The following is a 21,088-nucleotide window of genomic DNA, read 5'->3' as shown; positions in this document are numbered from 1 at the left end:
TTTATCAACTGAATATTAACATATTAATATGAACTGAAGCATTTTAAATATAAATATATTTCAATTTTTTCCTCCTAGATAACTTCTTTGTGGATGATTATGCTAGATTTACTGTCTTGGATTCCCAAGGCAAGACTGCAGCTATGGTGAACAGTATGAACTATCTGACAAAGAAAGGTAATGGATTTTAGGCTTTTCTTAGATTCAACTTTTTTTTTTTTTTTAAGTATTTGCAAATAATTCATCTTAATGTCAGTTGGAGAAAGAGATTCCATAATTTTTAAATCATTTCTTATAATATTTTGAGTCTATAAAATACCTATTTAAAATTCAATTCTTTTTTTTTTTTAATTTTTTAATTTTCTTTTTTTATAGTAGAGACATGATATCTGTCTTGCTCAGGCTGGTCTCAAACTCCTGAGCTCAAACGATCCAAGGCCTCCCAGAGTGCTAGGATCACAGGCATGAGCCACCTCGCCTGGCCCTAAAATTTAATTCTAAAATTCAAGTATTATTTTTATAAATTTTATGTTGGGTATTAAAGTCAAAAGGAAAACTCTTTTATGGTTCAAAATGGAAAAACATTTATGATGTGAAAATGGGTTCATAAGTTGGAAATTGGTTTGATTTGCGTCTTCATTGGCAATATAGGGTTAATTTTATTTTTGGATTTATAAGATAAACTTGGTTCTAGAAAGCCTGCAAAAGGATTCTTTTCTTCTCTAGTCACATTTATTACCCTTTCTGAAAAGCACTGGCTGTCATTTAAGGCAGTTAATTTAACCCCCTCTGGTCTTCTCCCAGAGGGGACTTCTCGTTTCCCAGATAGATGTAACTACAGGTTTGATTCCACAAAGAAATTATCCCTGAGGGCTACTGGGACAGGACTGTAACACTGATGGGACTGAACAGCAGAAAGAAGTGTAGACCATGTTAGCCATTGTGTAACTTTTGACTCTTATAGTTGGCATTACTTACAGAAATGACATTTTCTTTTCTTCTGCTCTTTTCCCTTTATCTTTGTCCAGGAATGTCCTCCAAGGAAATCTATGGTAACTTAAAACTTCAGAGTGTTCTGCTCCTTTTCTTAATTCTCTTTTGGGGTTTCAGAGACCATTGTAATTCAGAATTTATTTACACTTTATTGTGATTTTTCTGGAACCTGTGGGTGACAGTAGGCTATATCAATGTAGATAAATTTTTTTTTTTTTTTTTTTGAGACAGGGTCTCACTTTGTTGCCCAGGCTAGAGTGAGTGCCGTGGCGTCAGCCTAGCTCACAGCAACCTCAATCTCCTGGGCTCAAGCCATCCTCCTGCCTCAGCCTCCCGAGTAGCTGGGACTACAGGCATGCGCCACCATACCTGGCTAATTTTTTCTATATATATTAGTTGTCCAATTAATTTCTTTCTATTTATAGTAGAGACGGGGTCTTGGTCTTGCTCAGGCTGGTTTCGAACTCCTGACCTCGAGCAATCCGCCCACCTCGGCCTCCCAGAGTGCTAGGGTTAGAGGTGTGAGCCACCGCGGCCGGCCTAAATTTTTTATAAATGTTTGTAAAGAATTAGTTTTCAGAAAGTTACAAATTAATATGATTAAAGACTATCATATGTTACCCACATGTTCAAAGGCTCTTTTTCATTTCATCATGCTAACAAATGTGCAGACTAGTATTAATCAGTGCATGTTCCTAGTTTGTAATTAATTTACACGGAAAGTTCCCTTGCTTTAATTTTAGTAGAGAAGTTTTATTACTTTTGCTTTGTATCTTTAAACTTGTCATTTTTAAATTTTATGCATGGTTTTCAGAAATTATTTGGTATAACAGTAGTGTTGGAACACATAATGTGTTTTTTTTTCTTCAACTCAATTTGTTATTTTTGTTTTTCTATAGATGACTCTTTTATTAGGCCAGTAACTTTTTGGATTGTTGGGGATTTTGATAGCTCTTCTGGACGGCAGTTATTGTATGATGCTATTAAACATCAGGCAAGTATATGAATTCATTCTGTATTTTTGTTTGAGTCTACAGGTATCTTCATGGTATCTCTGCGCTGATGTGATTGTTGAGAGTTGGGAGTCCTACTTTCTTAGTGCTTGATGAAAAGGAGCATTGTGTCTTCAGAGCATTGTGTCACCAGCTCCTGAGAAAAGAGATCAAAGACTATAATATTTTGGCTTTATTTAAGGGAATAGGTACTTTTAGAGAAAATAATGTTGAGATCCTTACCATAGGCCAGTTTTTATTGCATGATCCTTCACATTCTTGCTGCAGAGGCACTGCAGCGATCATGCTGTGTGTGTTAGGGAGAGAGAGGGACCTGACACTGAGAGAGGTCTGGATGTGGGGGCAGCAGCACACAGGAACAGTAATGTGTGTGTAGTAGAAGTAGATCCGAGCAAGCAGAAGAGACACATGTAGATGGTCTGAAAGATAGGCTGCACGTGAGTAGTAGGAATTGAGTGAATGGCAATGGTGAGTGATTGAGAAGATTGATTCTTCTATAGAGTGTCATTGTCAGAGGATGACATGTCAAATTCTTTTTCCTGAGCTGTTTCAATTTGTAGCTTCTTCCCAACATCACATCCCTCCTTTTGTCCCTTTTCCACCCTGTGCACAGGAAAGCTTACTGAAATGAGGAAATATCCAAGTGATTTAAGTTTTACTAATGTGCCGAGTTCCTTTATTGTCCAAGTGAGCGGATGATATACCATGGTGAATTTAAAGTTAGATCAGGGCATTTCTAGTGAAGGGTGATAGATATACGTGAAAGGCACTCTAATGCCACCAGATAAAGACTCAGATGGTGGGCCGGGCATGGTGGCTCATGCCTGTAATCCTAGCACTCTGGGACACCGAGGCAGGTGGATGGCACAAGGTCAGGAGTTCCAAACCAGCCCAAGCAAGAACAATACTTGTCTCTACTTAAAATAGAAAGAAATTAATTGGTCAACTAAAAATATGTAGAAAATATTAGCCAGGCATGGTGGCGCATGCCTATAGTCCCAGCTACGCCGGAGGCTGAGGCAGTAGGATCGCTTGAGCCCAGGAGTTTGAGGGTGCTGTGAGCTAAGCTGACGCCACGGCACTCTAGCCCAGGCAACAGAGTGAGACTCTGCCTCAAAAAAAAAAAAAAAAAAAAAGAAAGACTCAGGTGGTAGTAGGCTGGGAGAAAAGGGATGGAGAGTTGAATTTTTAAAATAAATATTTTAATTGAAGTACAATAGGTTCAAAGGAGTACATAAATCACAGGGATAACAGTGTCCCAAAATGCACACACCTATGTGACCACCATTCAGGCAAAAAAAGTAGAGGGTTAACAAACTCTAGAAAGTCCTCTCTGCTTGTGCCTAGTCACTACCTGCTCCCTCTTCCCTCTTCTCACATCATAGAATGGGTTTGCCTGTATTTTATGTTATTTAAGTGGGATCTTATAATATGTATTCATTTGCATTTGGTGTTTTTTTGCTCAACTTTTTTTTTTTTTTGAGACAGTGTCTCACTCTGTTGCCCGGGCTAGAATGCCGTGGCATCAGCCTCACAGCAACCTCAAACTCCTGGGCGCAAGCAATCCTGCCTCAGCCTCCCAAGTAGCTGGGACTACAGGCATGTGCCACCATGCCCGGCCAATTTTTTCTCTCTATATTTTTAGTTGTCCAGCTAATTTCTTTCTATTTCTTAGTAGAGACAGGGTCTCGTTCTTGCTCAGGCTGGCCTCGAACTCCTGAGCTCAAATGATCCACCTGCCTTGGCCTCCCAGAGTGCTAGGATACAGGTGTGATCCACCACGCACAGCCTTTGCTCAACTTTTTGTGAGATTTATCCACGATATTACAATTGTGGATACAATCGTAATATCCATGATATTACAATCCACGATATTGCAATCCACGATATTGCAATCCACGATATTACAAGACCAGCCTGAGTGAGAGCAAGACCCATCTCTACTAAGAAGCAGAAAGAAATTAGCTGGACAACTAAGAATATTTAGAAAAAATTAGCCAAGCACGGTGGTTCATGCCTGTAGTTCCAGCTACTTGGGAGGCTGAGGTAGGAGGATTGCTGGAGCCCAGGAGTTTGAGGTTGCTATGAGCTAGGCTGACGCCACGGCACTCTAGCCCGGGCAACAGAGTGAGACTCTGTCTCAAAAAAAAAAGTAAATATGGAATGTAGCTGGGCTTAGCATGGCAGCGTGAAGCATGATGTGTTAGATTCTAAAGTGTTTTGGGGAAAGATAGGATTCCAATGGTCTGTAATATATGCTGTATTTCCAGGTATGGTAAGAAATGAGGTAGAAAAGGTATGCTGGGGTCCAGTTCATGTAGGGGTCTGAATACTTGACTATAGCATTTGAATTTCATTCTGAATGCAGAGGAGAACTACTGAAGACTTTTAAGAGAGAGATTGCTGCTTATGGAACATCACTGATGTTAATGCTGCTTTTTAAATTTGAAACATCTTACATCTAACTCTTATTTCCCATTTTGTAAACAGAAATCCAGTAACAATATTAGAATAAGCATGATCAATAATCCTAGTGAAGAGATAAGCTATGAAAACACTCAGATCTCCAGAGCAATCTGGGCAGCTCTCCAAACGCAGACCTCCAACTCTGCCAAGAACTTCATCACCAAAATGGCCAAGGAGGAGGCTGCAGAGGCCCTGGCTGCAGGAGCTGACATCGCAGAGTTCTCTGTCGGGGTAATTCTCTGAGCCTTTTGTGAGGCTGCCTGGTTATGTTTTGCTGCACAAGTTCAATTCCTCGTGCCCACGTGCCCTGTTCATGATCAGGATTAGTCATTTTAGTTCTGAGTTTCACAGGATATGTTTTTTTCTAATTTTGAAAAATCTTTTCAAGAAATAATTCTGTCACACTCTCCTTGCCTATGCACATAACTTAATGTGTGTTTTAAGTACAAAGCCATTTGTTTTGTACAGATTTTTAAAAACAGACAATATTTGATTTGTTTATAGACCAAAAACTGAAATTTGAGTTACATTTGAGTTAGAGGCTTATATGTTCTTTATATATTTCCAAAATAAACTCATGTTTATTCATTTATATAATGTTACTTATTTTTTGTCAGAGTTTCATAGTTTAAAATTTCTTATAAAATGATGAGTATATAGTACTTGAAGTTTCAGTTAGAAAAAAAGGCTGTCACTGGAAATTAGCAAGATTTAAAAATGCAGATTCAGGGTATTGTTAAGAATAGTGTGCCAGTTTTACAAATCACTTGAAAAAATAGGAAAAGAAGATAACACTTCATAAGTAGAGAGGGAGAAATGGTAGAGAATGGAGATTTGAGACATCATAATGTTAATTATGAAACTTGGTTATTACTTTCCAGTAAAGGAGCATTGTATGGTTTATTTACTGTGATTATTTATTTATATGGTTTGCTTAATAATATTCACTTTTCCTTAATAACGTTTACTTTCCTAGGGCATGGATTTCAGTCTTTTTAAGGAGGTCTTTGAGTCTTCCAAAATGGATTTCATTTTATCTCATGCCATATACTGCAAAGAAGTTCTGAAGCTGAAGAAGGGACAGAGGGCTGTGATCAGCAATGGAAGGGTGAGGATTTGTGAACTTGATTTCACATTAGATCAGTGAGCACTCATTGCAGCATTCTCCTCTGAAGCTAGTAAACCCTTCAATCAGAGCCACTCTGTTTTCAAAAGTGATTAGGGCTTACAAAGTGCTGATAATGTCTCTGCCACTTTATTTTCAGGGAAGTGTGCTTTTGGCCATGAATGTTCCTGTGCAGAGCCCTCCTGCTGTTTGTATCTAGCCATTGTGGGAGCGGTTCAGAGTATGATGGCTCTCAGAACATAAGTCAGCACAGCCTTGACATATCAAGTAGGCTGTGTTATTCAGTGAGAGTTAATGAAAACTACCTTGCTATTTGATTTTACTTTAGAGTTTGCTTACTGTAAAAATAAGGTGAAGTGTTCAAGTCCATGTTCTATGTCCCTGAGGAATTAGTAAGTAAACAAATAACTGAGTTGTTTTATGCTTCACATTTTATTTTTGCACGGATTTTATTTAGAGCATACATGTGTCTGGTCTGTAAGGTGCACGGGTGTACCAGCCAGCTCGATGAGGGGGCTCCTTCAACAGCTGCCGCCGGAGCAGCTCTCGGCTCTGACCGCCTGCGCTTCTCTCCCCACAGGTCATCGGGCCACTGGAAGAGGGTGAGCTCTTTAACCAAGATGATTTCCACCTCCTAGAAAACATCATCTTAAAAACTTCAGGACAGAAAATAAAATCTCATATTCAACAGCTTCGGGTAGAAGAAGATGTGTAAGTTTTGTCATAGAAGAAATTAATTAGCTTATGCCACAGGGGCTGTAGTAATTGTATTTTCCTCATTGGTCAAAGTTAGGATTATATATTGTCGCTTATGCTACCTATCCCAACTTGTTTTGTTTCTAACTTTAAAATATAATAATGCTCTTTTAATTTATGTTTCTGTTGAAGCAAGCTGATTTATTTCATAGGCTGATATTTAAAGAACTCAATTAGTTTGCTTTTTTTTTAAACTTTTGATATGGGACATTTCAAACATGTGTAGAAGTGAAGAAGCTTTTATTTATAACCTGGAATACTTATGTAAAGAGATACTTTCCCTCATTATCTATTTGGTTATCATTAAGTTTTATTTTATTCAGGAAAGGAAAGGCAGATTAAATGTGTCTATTCCTTCATTTCCCAGTGCAGAATACTGACTTGTTTCTCTTACATCCTCAATGATGGCTTTTGATTTTAATTCTCTCAATGTTATGAGGTATTGCACATTAGTGTGCTATATATCTCTCTTAGTGGAAGAAAATAAATTGTTTGAATGGACCGTATATCTGCTGTCTAGTTGGAGCCCTTTTTCTAAGCTTAAGTTTTTGAGGGACCGCTATACCTTTTTCCACAGTGGTTATACCATTTTACATTCCCACCAACAGTGCACAGTGTTTCTGATTTTTCTATGTCCTCACTAACACTTGTTATTTTCTGTTTTTTTTTGTTTGTTTTGTTTTTTTTTAAATAATAGCCTACTCATCAGTATGAAGGGGTTTCTCTTTGAGGTTTGGTTTGCATTTCTCTAATGATTAATGATGGTGAGCATCTTTTTATGTGCAGACTGGCTATTTATATGTCTTTGGGAAAATGTCAAGTCCTTTGCCCATTTTTAATTGGATTGTTTGCTGGTTTTTGTTATTGAGTTATAGGACTTTTTAAAATACGTTCTGGATATCAATTTTTTTTTTTTTTTAATTTTTTGCCTCTAAGGGGAGTTAATACAGTTGTATGGATATCAATTCTTTATCAGATATATGGTTTACAAATATTTTCTGCCATTCCATAGAGACATGTACTTTGATGTATAGTTGGAGAATTTAAAATTTTAAAGTTCTCCTGTTTTTTTTCCCTTTATCTTTTTTATACACCATCATGCTACAGAGTTCAAGATCCATGTTTTAGTGGAGTGTTGATTTCAATAGTTGTCAAAGTAGTCCCTTTGCTAAGCCTTGGGCAATGTGGGAAGAAATCTTTTTTTTTCTTCTTTTTTTTTTAAGAGACTCTTGTTCTCTTGCCCAGGCTGGAGAGCCGTGGTGCAATCATGGTTCACTGTAACCTCGAATTCTAGGGTTCAAGTGATCTTCTCACCTCAGCCTCTCAAGTAGGTAGGACTACAGGCTCATGCCACTATGTCCAGCTAATTTTCTCATTTTTTATAGAGATGGGGTCTTGTTATGCTGCCTAGGCTGGTCTGAACTCTTGGCCTCAAGCAATTCTCCTGCCATGGCCTAGAAATCTTTTTTCATTTAAGTCAATACCAGGGCTTCAGATGAGGCGGCTCCTCCTTCCCCAGCAGCTTTTGAGTGATGCCTCTTGTCCTGGCCTAGGAAATGGTTCCCTGATGCATGCCAGGAGGTACTTCATGACTTGAAGCAACCATGTCACAGGCATAGGCTTGGTGTGGCATCTCTTTGGGCCACTCCCTCTCTGTGTGAAGGCTTTGTGGACTATATAATTGCCATACTATGCCTACAAGACTTGCCTTGTGCCAACCAGAGATGGTTCTGGGTCTGTAATGGGTGAATTTAGGGACATATGGTAGTCTTGGGGCTGCCAAAAGACCCATGCTAAAACTCTTAGGCTTTCTAGAATTACCTTTCCTGCCTTGGGTTTTCATTAGTGCCAGAGCTGCTCCATCTGGGACTGGCTCCTCTATTACAGCCACAGCTTTCATTCTTGACTCAGCCCGTAGTCACAGGGTTGTCCTGGGCTTTGTGAAGCCTGGTTCTGTGCTTTTTGATCGTGGTGCTGTCTCCATTTCATGTATGGAAAAATGACTAACTTATTCAAAGTTATACAACTAATTACTTACAAAATCAGTATTCTTTCTCATGCTTGTCAAAACAGAACTCTTACCTTCTTCAAACCATTTTGTCAGCATTCAGTATTTGGGCTAATATGTTTGGCATATGAAAACTTGTAGTTAAAGAGATGCTAAGATGTCACTAACACCATCTTTCAGGGCAAGTGACTTGGTAATGAAGGTGGATGCTCTCCTGTCAGCTCAACCAAAAGGAGATGCAAGAATTGAGTACCAGTTTTTTGAAGACAGACACAGGTATAGAATTAATGTTGAATTTGTTCATACTCTTGAACATTAAACTTTACCTCAGCTCCTTTATTTTTCCACGTTTGTATATTCTATGGGAATGGAAAGCTTCTTTGGTATACAGTTTTCATGTATATATGTATTTGTATTTGTATGTAAAATTCATATACAGATCTCAGTTGCATGAAAATTGACGTTTATTTCTAAATACTTTTGAAATAATTCTGAGTGCATCTTTTCAGTAGAAAACAGCATTTAATGAAACACAGCAGTTGTGATTTTCTTATATTCTGGAATAAACAGATTATCAAAGCACTTATCATACTCATTATTTTAAAAAAACTTTTGTTTTTGATAAAGCAAAAATAAGTTTAGCATTATGAGGAAGTCCTTGCCTTTTTGTTTTTCAGTTCATTTTTTAATTTTGAAAAGTAAAGATAATTGAAAGACCATTACAATGAACACCCAGATATCTTTCACCTACACTAATTGTTGTGGTGCCACATTTGCTTTATCTCTGTCATCTGTGTGCATGTGTAGTCCTTATAATGTTTATATGTTTGCATATACGCATGCATTCGTTGTATTCTGTACCATTTGAAGGTATGTTGAAAACATCATGACATAACATGCCTAAAGTCTTCAACATATGTCTCCTGAATACTAGGACTTTCTCCATAGCCCTGTTAGCATACCTCAAAAATTTACCCTCGTACGGTAATATGCAAACACAGTCTCTGTGCATATTTCTCCAATGTCTCAGTAAAGATCTTTTACAACCATCTTTTGTGTTTGTTTTGGTCAAGATCACACATTGTGGTTAGTTGTGTGTCTTTAGTCTCTCTTAATCTTGAAGAATTCTTTGCCCTTTTGGGGGGGTGGGATGGGGCAGGGTTGTCTTTTGTGTTTTATGACATTGACCTTTTTAAAGAGTCCAGGCCAGTTGTCTTGTGGAATGTCCCACAGTCTGGGTTGTTTCCTCATGATTAAACTCAGATTAAATTATTTAGGAGAACCCTGCACAGTTAATGTATGTAGGCCTGTCTTCCCCGGAAAGTACATGTATTCATTGCACCTCAGAATTCCCAAGGTTTAGTGAAACACAGATGCCTGTGCCTCACTCCTCTCTGATTCTGACCTGGCATGAATTGGACTTTGTTTTAGTGGACTTTTGTTTTTTCATAGCCAATCCTTACAGGGGTCAGATTTATGCAGTCAGACTGTTTGATGATTTCAGGCTGCAATGCAGACCCTCTCTGTTTGCACTGGCTATGTTCTCTAATTTCTTATGTTGCCACATAAGGGAGACTTCTGTGACTTATTGCTAATACTTGTTGAATTTTGCCATTAGCATCGAGATTGCACTCATTTTTTCAACACTGTGCACACTTTCAGTAATTAACTCACTCTCTCGCAGGAAATAGTTCCCCATTGACCTAACATTTTGTTTGCCTTTCATGGCCAAGACCTGAGCAAAGACCAAGTCTACTCTTTTTAGAACATCCTTTTCTTCATGAGTCTCCATGAATTTTATATCATTAAAATGCCCTAATTATAAATTCTATTATGATAAATTATAATTATAGTTAGAGAAATTCTTATTGGGGTTGTGTTAGTTAAATGAGTATTTTTTTATATTTAAATCAGAAGTTTCTCATTTATGCTAGAAATAAAAAGGTCTGAACTGTCACTTATGTACACCCTTGCCCTCAAAGTGTGGTCCATGGGCCAGCAGCAGGGCATCATCTGAGAGCTTGTTGGAAATGTAGGCTTTGGGCCCACACCAGACCTGCTGAATCAGAGTCTACAGCTTAACAAGTTCCCCAGGTGATTCCTCTGTACAGTAACTTTGGTGAAGCACAGTATTCTTTGCCATTTGGTCTGCTCACCCCAGGGCAAATGTGTATGAGCTCCAAATCTTGGACCTGTCTCTGTTACTTTTGGCTTTATTTTGACCCTTTCTCTGACCAGTACAGCCAGTATATTTAAACATGATACTGTTAATTCATATTATTCTTGTTTCCACCCAGTATTTCTCTTTTGGTTTTTGTCTTGCCATCTTTTTGTTGTAGAGATGTGGAAGTGAGTAAAGGATCTCACAGAGTTAGTTTCTGGGTAGTCCTGTTGCTGGTCACCTAGAACACTGTGCTGGCTCAGAACATGAACGTGTGCCCAAACCTGGCTTGGGCAGGCCTGATCAGATGTTATACTCCAGTGTAGAGCTTTGTTTGAGACTCTTCCTCTTGTTCACTGTGGGCATTTCTATAATGCTATTCTCTAATGAGGTTTTCCTTCTAGAATTCTAGAGTAGCAGAGAAGTGCAGGTCATTTTAGGGCAGTAGCTTTCAAATTTTGGCTTTTTAAAATGCTGATTGTTAGCACAGCTTCTGAGGCTTAAAAAGAAAAAAAATAAATAAATAAAATGTTGATTGCAGGACCTGTGCCCTGAGTTTCTGATTCAGTAAGTCTGTGTTGTATCCTGACAGAGTACTTCTAACAAGTGCCCAGGTGAAGCTGCTGCTGTTGCTCTAGAGCCACACTTTGAGAACAGTTGTATTGGAGTAAAAAAGGTTTTGTTGTATTGGAATAATCATTGGTAGCTGATTGAATATGGAATTGTTATATCAGAGAGTGAAAACATCTGCTCTGACACAGCCAGAAAGCTATTTCGACGAGTATTTCCAAAGCAGTTAAGATTTGAAATAATCTTCATCATTGTCTAAATTATAGTTACCCAAGTTTATTGATTATATTCTGTCTTGTGTTTTACTTTTGTACTCATCCTATTGGATAAATGTTTTCAAATAGCAGATCATATCGGAGGCTTTTGAGTAATAAAACCACATTAAAGTATTATTCAGAGCAAAGTATTGATTTAAGCAATTAATGATTTTGGAAAATTAGGTATAGTTTTAAATCCTTTCAAGTTTATTCCTTCTTAAAGTGGATCAGAGGCCCTGTTCCACTTTGGTCTCCTAAGTCAGTGTGCCTTCGCAGGGAGGCCATGCAACAGGAAGCTACATTTGGGTAAATGAATGTTCTCCCCAGAAACCCTAGAAGTACAAACTGAAGCCTAATCAGCTCTTGCTGTTCACTTCTTATGACCTGACAAAATATGTTTAACTTAAATGCTGACAAGGAAGTTAATTTTTTGGCCTTATAAGTTGGTTTAGTTCTCCAGGAAATGTGGCTGACAGTACATATTAGCCACAAAAATATTTATATCCTAAGACTCCATAATCTCATGTTCAGCACTTCTTTGAGTCTAAAGAAATTTCCAAATATGGAGAAAGTTGGAAGTACAAATTGTTTAGAGATCAAAAGCCATCTTAATGTCCAGCAATAAAGCTTACGTAAACTATGGCAGATTCATTTAGTAAATAAAATATCATTTTTTATTCAGGATGCTTGCTGCTTTAACAGTGTTTGCAAATCTTGATGCTAAAGTGGTGGGGGAGGGAAGGAAATTGTTTTAAAATTGCTAATATTCTGTGGTTATTACAGCTAATTTTTATACAAGTATCTAGAAAGGATTATATAGAGATACAGCTAAGTGATTGAGCTGGGATAGCGAGATTTTGTGGTTATTATTTTTCCTTTTTCTCTGTTTTGCGGTTTTTCTGGAATGTTCTTAAGATTCTTTTATTATTTTTTAAAAATTGATTTATTTCTTCTCTCCTCAGATTCTTGCCAGGAAGTAAAAGTTGGTATAATAATCAATAACTATCAGAAGCTGCCATGAGTATCTTTTAACAGTTTTTGGTTAAATACAATTTCAAGCTGGTTTTCCTCTCTTTGCACAAATCTTTCAGTTCATTTCAAGTGAGCCTGAGTGATTAGGATTTTGCAGTCTTTGGGGTAGACATAATCACATAGTTGGCCACCATTGTTGCTTAGTTGTAGATCTAAAGTTTTTGAAATGCTAAGAAGGCTGATAGTTTATGTTGGACCAAAAAAGCTACAACTTAACTTTGTTTCCTGTTTCCTCCATGTTAATGTTTTGTCCTTTTGATCTTTGTAGTGCAGTTAAACTGAGGCCGAAGGAAGGGGAGATATACTTTGATGTGGTGGCTGTCGTTGACCCTGTCACCAGAGAAGCACAGAGGCTTGCCCCGTTGCTCTTGGTAAGACAGCTGCAGAGGCAGTTTAGAGCACCTTTATCTGAAGGAGTCACATTTCCTTGATTCACTGAGGGGTTCACGTCCTTCTCCTTAGTCATCTTCCCAGGGCAGTGGACAGTGTTATAGAGCATCCTGGGCAGAGCAGTCTCCATAAAGATTGACGATGCTGTCAGAACCTTAGGAAGTTGGTGCTAGTTTGGTTGAGCTGTCTCATGTAATGGAAAAAATGTTTAACATCCTCATTTAGAGCAAAATATCTTTCTTTTTTTAAAGAGACAGAGTCTAGCTTTGTTACCCAGGTGGGAGTGCAGTGGCGCGATCATAGCTCACTGTAGCCTTAAACACTGGTACTCAAGTGATTTTTCTGCTTTGTCCTCCTAGAATGCTAGGACTACAGGCAGGTGCAACCATACCCTAGCTTAGAACAAAACATCTTTGAATTAAGTTGGTCTATGCTACATTTTAATTTATAATGGCAAAGAGGTATAAAACAATTGTTTTTCAGCCTGGCGCAGTGGCTCACGCCTGTAATTCTAACACTCTTTGAGCTCAGGAGTTCAAGAGCAGCCTGAGCAAGAGTAAGACCCCATATCTACTAAAAATAGAAAGAAATTAGCTGGACAACTAAAAATATACAGAAAAAAATTAGCCGGGCATGGTGGTGTATGCCTGTAGTCCCAGCTACTCGGGAGGCTGAGGCAGGAGGATCGCTTGAGCCCAGGAGTTTGAGGTTGCTGTGAGCTAGGCTGACGCCACAGCATCTAGCCTGGACAACAGATGGAGACTCTGTCTCAAAAAAAAAAAAAAAGAAGTCTTTTTCATTTTCCTTTTTTATACCTACCATGGATTTTTGTTATGGCATATCTTTTAAACATCTATAACTTGTTAGTAATTTTAGGATACTTAAAAGCTCTGACAACATAGCCACTATAGCATTTCTTTTAGTTATATTTCTTTAAGGTAACACTTTTATTGGTATATAATCAACTAACCTTTTTTGTTGGTATTTATATGTGTGTTTTTTATATCCTTTAACGTGAGCTTTGACAATGAGTCCTTATGTCTTCCTTTTATAAATCCATATCCATTATCTATCTGCTAGTTCCCCAGAGCCATGTGTTGAATTTCTTTATGTGACGGGCAGTGACCTGCAGTAGCTTATTTCCCATTATTTTTGGCCAAGTCACATGTATGTGTGATTTAGATTCTGCACTAGTGTGATTTCCAGAAATTTCTCCACTGTAGACTTTATGGCAGTTATCCTTATATCTTTTCTTGAGATATTAAGAAATATTCATTCTTAAAAGAGAATACTTTGAGTGTATAATTTATTATTTAGTATCAAATAATCAGTTTCTGAATAATAAATTTAAATATTTTGTCATCTGGTTTGCTCTTTTAGGTTTTGACTCAACTGATAAACATGAACCTGAGAGTATTTATGAACTGCCAGTCTAAACTTTCCGACATGCCTTTAAAAAGGTAAAACATGATATTTAAGAAAACAATTGAAAAATGGTACCGAATCTGAAGGCTTAGATATTGAATGCTATAGGATCAAACAGGTTTATAGCTGAATGTTAGTTTTGAAAGGTCATTTACTAAATGCTCAGTTTTGCCAAATACTTGTTCTGGTCTGAAATTCTAGAAGATAGGGTATGGGAGCATTGAGGTGGCATTAACCCAGGCTGCTTGCATTTGTGCTTTTCATCTTAAAAGAAGAGTAGTCATTTGAAGTTCGAATATATGTGTTAGAGGAAGCTTGCTTAGGCTTCTTTGCAGTTATCTCAAAAAAGAAGACAGGGACGGGTGCGGTGGCTCACGCCTGCAATCCTAGCACTCTGGGAGGCCGAGGCGGGCGGATTGCTCGAGGTCGGGAGTTCGAAACCAGCCTGAGCGAGACCCCGTCTCTACTAAAAATAGAAAGAAATTAATTGATCAACTAAAAATATAGTTTTTTCCTGCTGAGGCAGGAAGATCGCTTGAGCCCAGGAGATTGAGGTTCCTGTGAGCTAGACTGATGCCACGGCACTCACTCTAGACAGGACGACAAAAGTGAGACTCTGTCTCAAAAAAAAAAAAAGAGGACAGGCTTACCCAGATATTGTTAAGAGCTTTGGAATGGTCATTTATGGAAAAAGTAATGCAAAAAGCAATTAATAGTGTAGCATATATTGTGACTATGGGAAATTCTTACCTTGCAAATATGCAGTGTTCTATATTTAAACTCTAAGTATATCGAAACAGTTCACATGTACTTACCATTAAATTGGTACTAGTAGATCAAGAAATATGCACATATGGAAGTAACATTAATCAGGTATCTGTCAGGTGCGAGAGGAGAGTAGGGATGGCTAAATTCACACCTAATGGGTGCGGAATGTGCTGTCTGGGGAATGGGCATGCCTGTAGCTGTGATTCTGGCAGTGCAAAGGCAATTTATGTAACAAAAGCGTTTGTACCCTGTAATATTCTGGAAAAAAAAAATAAAGAAACTGTGTTTGCAAGTGACCAAGGGTTTCCAGCTTCCATCATCATCCTTGTATGGGAGAAATGTTTAAATTATTACAGTGTTTGCAGGGCTAGTCTGAGATCCCAATCAGTATGTACGACTTGGTTTTTAAGAGAAAAATGAATTCTTCTCGAAGGGAGAAAAGTACTTTGGGAATGCTTATGGCCCTGAGAGCAGCCATGCTCATCAAGGAATAGCCTTCCCTGTCTTGTCCCTCTTTGCCTTTTCTTGCATCTGTAGCAACTGCAGGAGACATTCTTAGGTCAAAAGCTGATTTTTGAAATACTTTTCCAATTTGGAATGATAACCCCCTCCAGATCTAGTTTGTTTTAAGGCAGTTGTTTAACTATATAAATTGAAGGACTGTGGTCACACAGAAAAATCTAACACTTTCCTTTTTAATTTCAGCTTTTACCGTTATGTCTTAGAACCAGAGATTTCTTTCACTTCAGACAGTAGCTTTGCTAAGGGCCCAATAGCAAAATTTTTGGATATGCCTCAGTCTCCACTGTTCACTCTGAATTTGAACACACCTGAGAGCTGGATGGTAGAATCTGTGAGAACGCCATATGATCTTGATAATGTTTATTTAGAAGAGGTAAGACTATCATTGTTTCCAAATATCTAATTATGTATAAAAACTATGATGTAGTAGTGGTAGACTTTGAACAGATTCAATCATAGTGTAGGTGGGCCTCTGAGACATCAGTGTTCAGATATGATATTTTTTAAAATAACAGCTTTATTCATATATAATTCTTGTACTATAAAATTTCCCTTTTTAAAGTATGCAGTTCAGAGGTTTTATTTATTCACAGAGTTGTCCAGCCATCCCTGTGACCTAATTTTAGAATGTTTTCATCATGCCCAGAAGAAGCTCCATATCCTGTGGAAGTTACTCCCCATTCTCTCCAGCCCATGGCAACTACTGATTGACATTCTCTCTCTGTAGATTTACCTATTCTGAATTTTGTCTAAATAGAATGATAACAGTATGTGATCTTTTGTGACTAGCTTCCTTCACTCAACAAATTATTTTCAAGATTCATCCATGTTGTAGTATGCATCGGTACTTATTTTTTTTAATTGCCAGATAATATTCCATTTTATGAATATACCAAATTTAATTTATCCATTCATGAATGGATATTTGGGTTGTTTCTGCTTTTTTTCTATTATGAATAACAGTGCTATGAACATTGAGTACACGTTTGTGCTGATCCATGAATATGGGATATATCTTTCTATTTAGTTCTTTAATTTCTTTTAACAATGTTTAGAGTCTTGTCCTCTCATCCTTATTTTTGGAATGACATCCTTATTGGTTTTCTCCTTTCTCTTTCCAACCCAGTTTTTATATTTGTATGCGGTGATTAACCACCACCACAGTCAAGATACAGAACATTTCTATCACTCCAAAAAGTTCTTTTGTACCCCTTTGCAGGCAATCCCTTTTCCTCCTGCCTGGTCTCAGGCAATAAATGATCTGTTTTCTGTCATAGTTTTGCCTTTTCTCAAAGTTCTTAAAGTATGATCAGCCAGGCCGGAGCAGTGGCTCACACCTGTAACTTTAGCACTCTGGGAGGCCAAGGTGGGTGGATTACTCAAGGTCAGGAGTTCGAAACCAGCCTGGGCAAGAGCAAGACCCTGTCTCTACTATAAATAGAAAGAAATTAATTGGCCAACTAATATATATAGAAAAAATTAGCCGGGCATGGTGTTGCATGTCTGTAGTCCCAGCTACTTGGGAGGCTGAGGCAGCAGGATTGCTTGAGCCCAGGAGATTGAGGTTGCTGTGAGCTAGGCTGACACCACGGCACTCACTCTAGCCTTGGCAACAAAGGGAGACTCTGTCTCAAAAAAAAAAAAAAAAAAAAAAAAGTATGATAATCCAATATGTATAATAAATCCTTTTTGTCTGCTTCATTCACTTTGCAAAATGCTTTTCAGATTTATCTATGTTGTTGCTGAGTAGTCTTCAAGACATTAATTTTGATATTGCAGGTGGACGGCATAGTGGCTGCCGAATATGAGCTGGAGTACCTGTTACTGGAAGGTCATTGCTATGACATCACCACAGGCCAACCCCCCCGAGGACTACAGTTTACCTTAGGAACGTCAGCCAACCCTGTCGTCGTGGATACCATTGTTATGGCCAATCTGGTAAATAATTAGTTCTTTAGATACTGATACTGCAGTTTTAATTTGGGCACTACAGTTTATGATGGAGCAATCTTAACCATTGAGTGAGACTAAAATTCATAATTGACTGAATTTGGTCTATATCAAAATCATTAGTTCAGGTAAATTTGTAGGTTAGAATTACATGTCAGCTTAAAAGAAAAACATGATGGAATACTCTGCTCTAACCAAATTGGTCCCTGAAAATGGATTGCTCATGAGCTCACAGCCTTTTTCTTTGGACATTCACAGCTTATTCACACATCACACATTGATTCTTCACTGAAGTACAGATAAAAGGCAGACTTCTTGGCTTGACTGGCCTGCATTTTGCTAGAGTTTCTAATGTGTAGTTTTTTTGTTGTTTGTTTTTTGTTTTTAGAGAGTTGCACTGATTTGTTTACCATGTTATCTACATTATAAGTGACTGATATTTCATTAAAAGAAGTAACTATCCCTCAGAAACAGAACTAAAATTTGGTGTTTCTTCTTGGTCTAGGGCTACTTTCAGCTAAAAGCCAACCCAGGAGCTTGGATTCTCAGACTCAGAAAGGGACGCTCTGAGGATATTTATAGAATCTACAGGTAGGATTAAGTTATGTAGGTACATTTCTCCAGAACATTTTGAAATGAGAACCAGCTCTAACTGCTACTACTAGGGCAGTTAGTGAGGCATCACAAATTTCATTTGCAGTTGTGTGTGATGAAATGATGCTTTTGTTCCACTCAGGAGTGTGGTGCCCCCAGCTCCCATCCTGGCTGTCTAGGGCTCTCGTCCTCCTGTGCTTTCCAGGTGGACATTCCCAGTGCCTCAAGTGTTTCATACTTTAGGACTCTCCTGTCAGACTCATACGTTGCCTTGCAACTCTGCTGTCTGCTAGATGACAGCAAACATAGTGACTTCCTATTGTTACTGTCACTTTCTGCACCTTGAAATTTGGTGACTGAAAATTTTAGGCATTACTGTGGGTTAGTAGATAAACATTTTTAATTTTTCCTCCTCTCCTCCTGTGTGCCTGCCAGTAGAGCTGGTTATAGCTATTCTTATAGCGTGAAGGTGCCAGGTTGAGTACAAGACCTTCAGTTGACTGACTTTGGCTCCAGGCAGAAGAGAGAGTAGTAGGTTGCATTACAGCACTGTTCCAATTAGAGCGTAGAGTGGTGGGGCTCCAGTGGTGGTTCAGGGTGGCCCATCCTATCGTGCTCCTTTACTGAGGGCGCTGTGTTTGACTCACACCTTGCGAACACAGACAGTTGTTTAGTGCTCACCATGCCTGAGGGCCTCTCCCTGGTGATAGATAATTTGAAGGAGGACTCATGAGGGAAGTTTGGACACGCAATGTGTATGAAGGTAAAGGTTTTAACAGGTGCTTCTTTGTAGCTTGATGGGGCTCCCTTCAGGTTGTGAGAAAGTGATTTGTTCTACTAGCATAGGCAACGTAGCAAGACCTCATCTGTAAATAACTAACTAACTAAATAAGTAAATTAGCCTGGTGTGGTGACATGTACCTGTAGTCCCAGCTACTTGGGAGCCTGAGTTGGGAGGATAGCTCAAGCTTAGGAGTTTAAGACCAGCTTGGGTAATACAGTGAGACATTGTCTCTAAAATAAAAAAAAAAAAATGAAACCCAAAAGAAAAAGAAAGTTATTTATTCTGAAAGACTTCTTTATGAGAAAGATGATGGATAAATATGGCAGATTGCTCTGAGACCAGTACTGAATTTTGAGAGTTGTGATTATGATATCTCTCTTGCTTGTCTCTCTAAGCCACGACGGTACAGATTCTCCTGCTGATGCTGATGAGGTTGTTATTGTCCTCAACAACTTCAAAAGCAAAATTATTAAAGTGAAGGTAAGTTTGGTATGCTAAGGCAGCCACTCTTTTATGGTTGGTATAAATAGCAGTATTCTGTTATTTTTGGTAGCTACAATGTAAAAATATGTATCTTGAGACCAGCCCAAAACTCCCTTTGGAATTAACTGTAGCAATTGTAGGAAGCTTCTTTAAGGCAAATTGTCTTTGTATTAATAAATGTCAGTTTGAGGCTTTCTTCAAATGAGAGTTGTATCTTTTGGGTAATCTCAGTGAGCAATGCAAATCACATTTTATGTAAAATGTTCTCATAGCTGCTGTGTTGCATATAAAGCAACATCAATAGAATTATTAAAGATTCTTAGATAATTGGGGAATGCCAATGAAAATTTCAGCAACAATAAAATGGTACTTTAATTTCTTCTCACTTCTACTTAGCCATTACTTAATGTAAAATATATTATGAAATGAATGATCATTACATGCAGTGAAATCTAAAGTAGACCACGGATAGTTGAGCAGAAAACTGGTCACTGTGCTACTGAGAAGACTCAGCTAGAGATCCTGGAAAAAAAAACTTGTGACGTGAAATGCCTCCCTCCTGGCAGCTGGAGCCCTGGCAGGCGGCACTATCCCCTGGCACTGCCTGTTCACTCAGCGAATCGTGTTCTGGTTCTACTCAGACTATTTCCTACACAGTTGAGTTTGAGGTTCTTTGCCCATTTTGCAAGCTGAAAATGGCTACTGTCTAATAAAAGAGATTGATGTCTTCTCACTTAAGTGTCTGGGGTGAGCATCCTGGAGAAAATACTTCTGTTGAATACTTTGAGACTCTGGGTCTGGTTTTGCCTGCTTGTGGAAGAATTGATTGATAATTCCCTGTTGTTTACTGTACTCACAGTGTACATCTGGTGAAAAGCAATTCTGTGCCTATTAGACAACCAAGAAGAATAAGATGGTTATCCCATATGATTGCAGGTTCAGAAGAAGGCAGACATGGTGAATGAAGACTTGCTGAGTGATGGAACAAATGAGAATGAGTCTGGATTTTGGGACTCCTTCAAATGGTAAATTGGCATCATGAAAAAAGTGCTTTTAAGAAAAAACTGAGATACAAGCTCCATCCCTCCCTCCCTCCTTTTTGACTCTTGTAATTCTGTCTGACCCTTTGCTTTGTGCAGCCAAATCTTATGCTGTCATACATATTTGGAGTAGATGGGTATTTTCCACATGATTAACTAAAAGAGGGTGATGTCTCCTCCTGGTGACATTACTTGCGTTCCATACTTGAGTCTCATTCAGTTGTGTGCTGTTTTGAGGGTTGACTGGTAATTGCTCAGTTTACTTCCCATTGTACAAATTACATTCTGTAGTACAGCCCATGTTCAGCCTGTTCCTATAGTAGCACAGCATCTTGGAGTGAGCATCTTCCTTGGTACCTTGTGGGGTGGCTCTGCCAGCCTTGTGCTCTCTCTCAGGGTATGAGGGATGCTTTGGGACTGCTCTGGCTGCATCCTACCCTCTAGAGAAGGAATGGGGGTCGAAAAGCACCATCTCTTTCCTCTCTCCTTAGAGGCCTGTGTGTCTGTACCGACATTTCAGGTGACCTTGTTTTTACCTTTATTGTTATAGGGGCTTTACAGGAGGACAGAAGACTGAGGAAGTGAAACAAGATAAAGATGACATAATTAATATTTTCTCTGTTGCATCTGGTCATCTCTATGAAAGATTTCTTCGGTTAGTCTTGTTGATTATTTCGGTATATGTGAATGAATTTGCCACAGTATTCTTATTTAAGGAAAAAAGTTTTGTTGGATTCTACCGATTATACT

The 21,088-nt window shown here is 38.4% G+C and overlaps 1 protein-coding gene across 4 annotated transcripts in view; it reads left to right on the top strand.

Moving 5' to 3' along the window:
• UGGT1 (UDP-glucose glycoprotein glucosyltransferase 1) overlaps positions 1–21,088 on the top strand; it is a 110,938-nt gene that overhangs the window by 69,707 nt on the left and 20,143 nt on the right. For 3 of the 4 annotated variants that reach the window (XM_076005425.1, XM_076005426.1, XM_076005423.1), the window contains exons 20-34: positions 79–177; positions 1,029–1,052; positions 1,893–1,987; positions 4,497–4,703; positions 5,449–5,580; positions 6,179–6,309; positions 8,543–8,638; positions 12,651–12,753; positions 14,153–14,232; positions 15,671–15,860; positions 17,267–17,425; positions 17,943–18,028; positions 19,211–19,295; positions 20,235–20,323; positions 20,889–20,993. In XM_076005425.1, the coding sequence (XP_075861540.1) occupies positions 79–177; positions 1,029–1,052; positions 1,893–1,987; positions 4,497–4,703; positions 5,449–5,580; positions 6,179–6,309; positions 8,543–8,638; positions 12,651–12,753; positions 14,153–14,232; positions 15,671–15,860; positions 17,267–17,425; positions 17,943–18,028; positions 19,211–19,295; positions 20,235–20,323; positions 20,889–20,993 (1,681 nt within the window). The remainder of the gene's footprint in view (positions 1–78; positions 178–1,028; positions 1,053–1,892; positions 1,988–4,496; positions 4,704–5,448; positions 5,581–6,178; positions 6,310–8,542; positions 8,639–12,650; positions 12,754–14,152; positions 14,233–15,670; positions 15,861–17,266; positions 17,426–17,942; positions 18,029–19,210; positions 19,296–20,234; positions 20,324–20,888; positions 20,994–21,088) is intronic. The other variant, XM_076005424.1, reaches the window with a different exon arrangement.

Source organism: Microcebus murinus, chromosome 8, assembly GCF_040939455.1.
Source record: "Microcebus murinus isolate Inina chromosome 8, M.murinus_Inina_mat1.0, whole genome shotgun sequence".
Taxonomy (NCBI): Eukaryota; Metazoa; Chordata; class Mammalia; order Primates; family Cheirogaleidae; genus Microcebus; species Microcebus murinus.
This window is presented reverse-complemented; position numbering and strand designations above follow the sequence as displayed.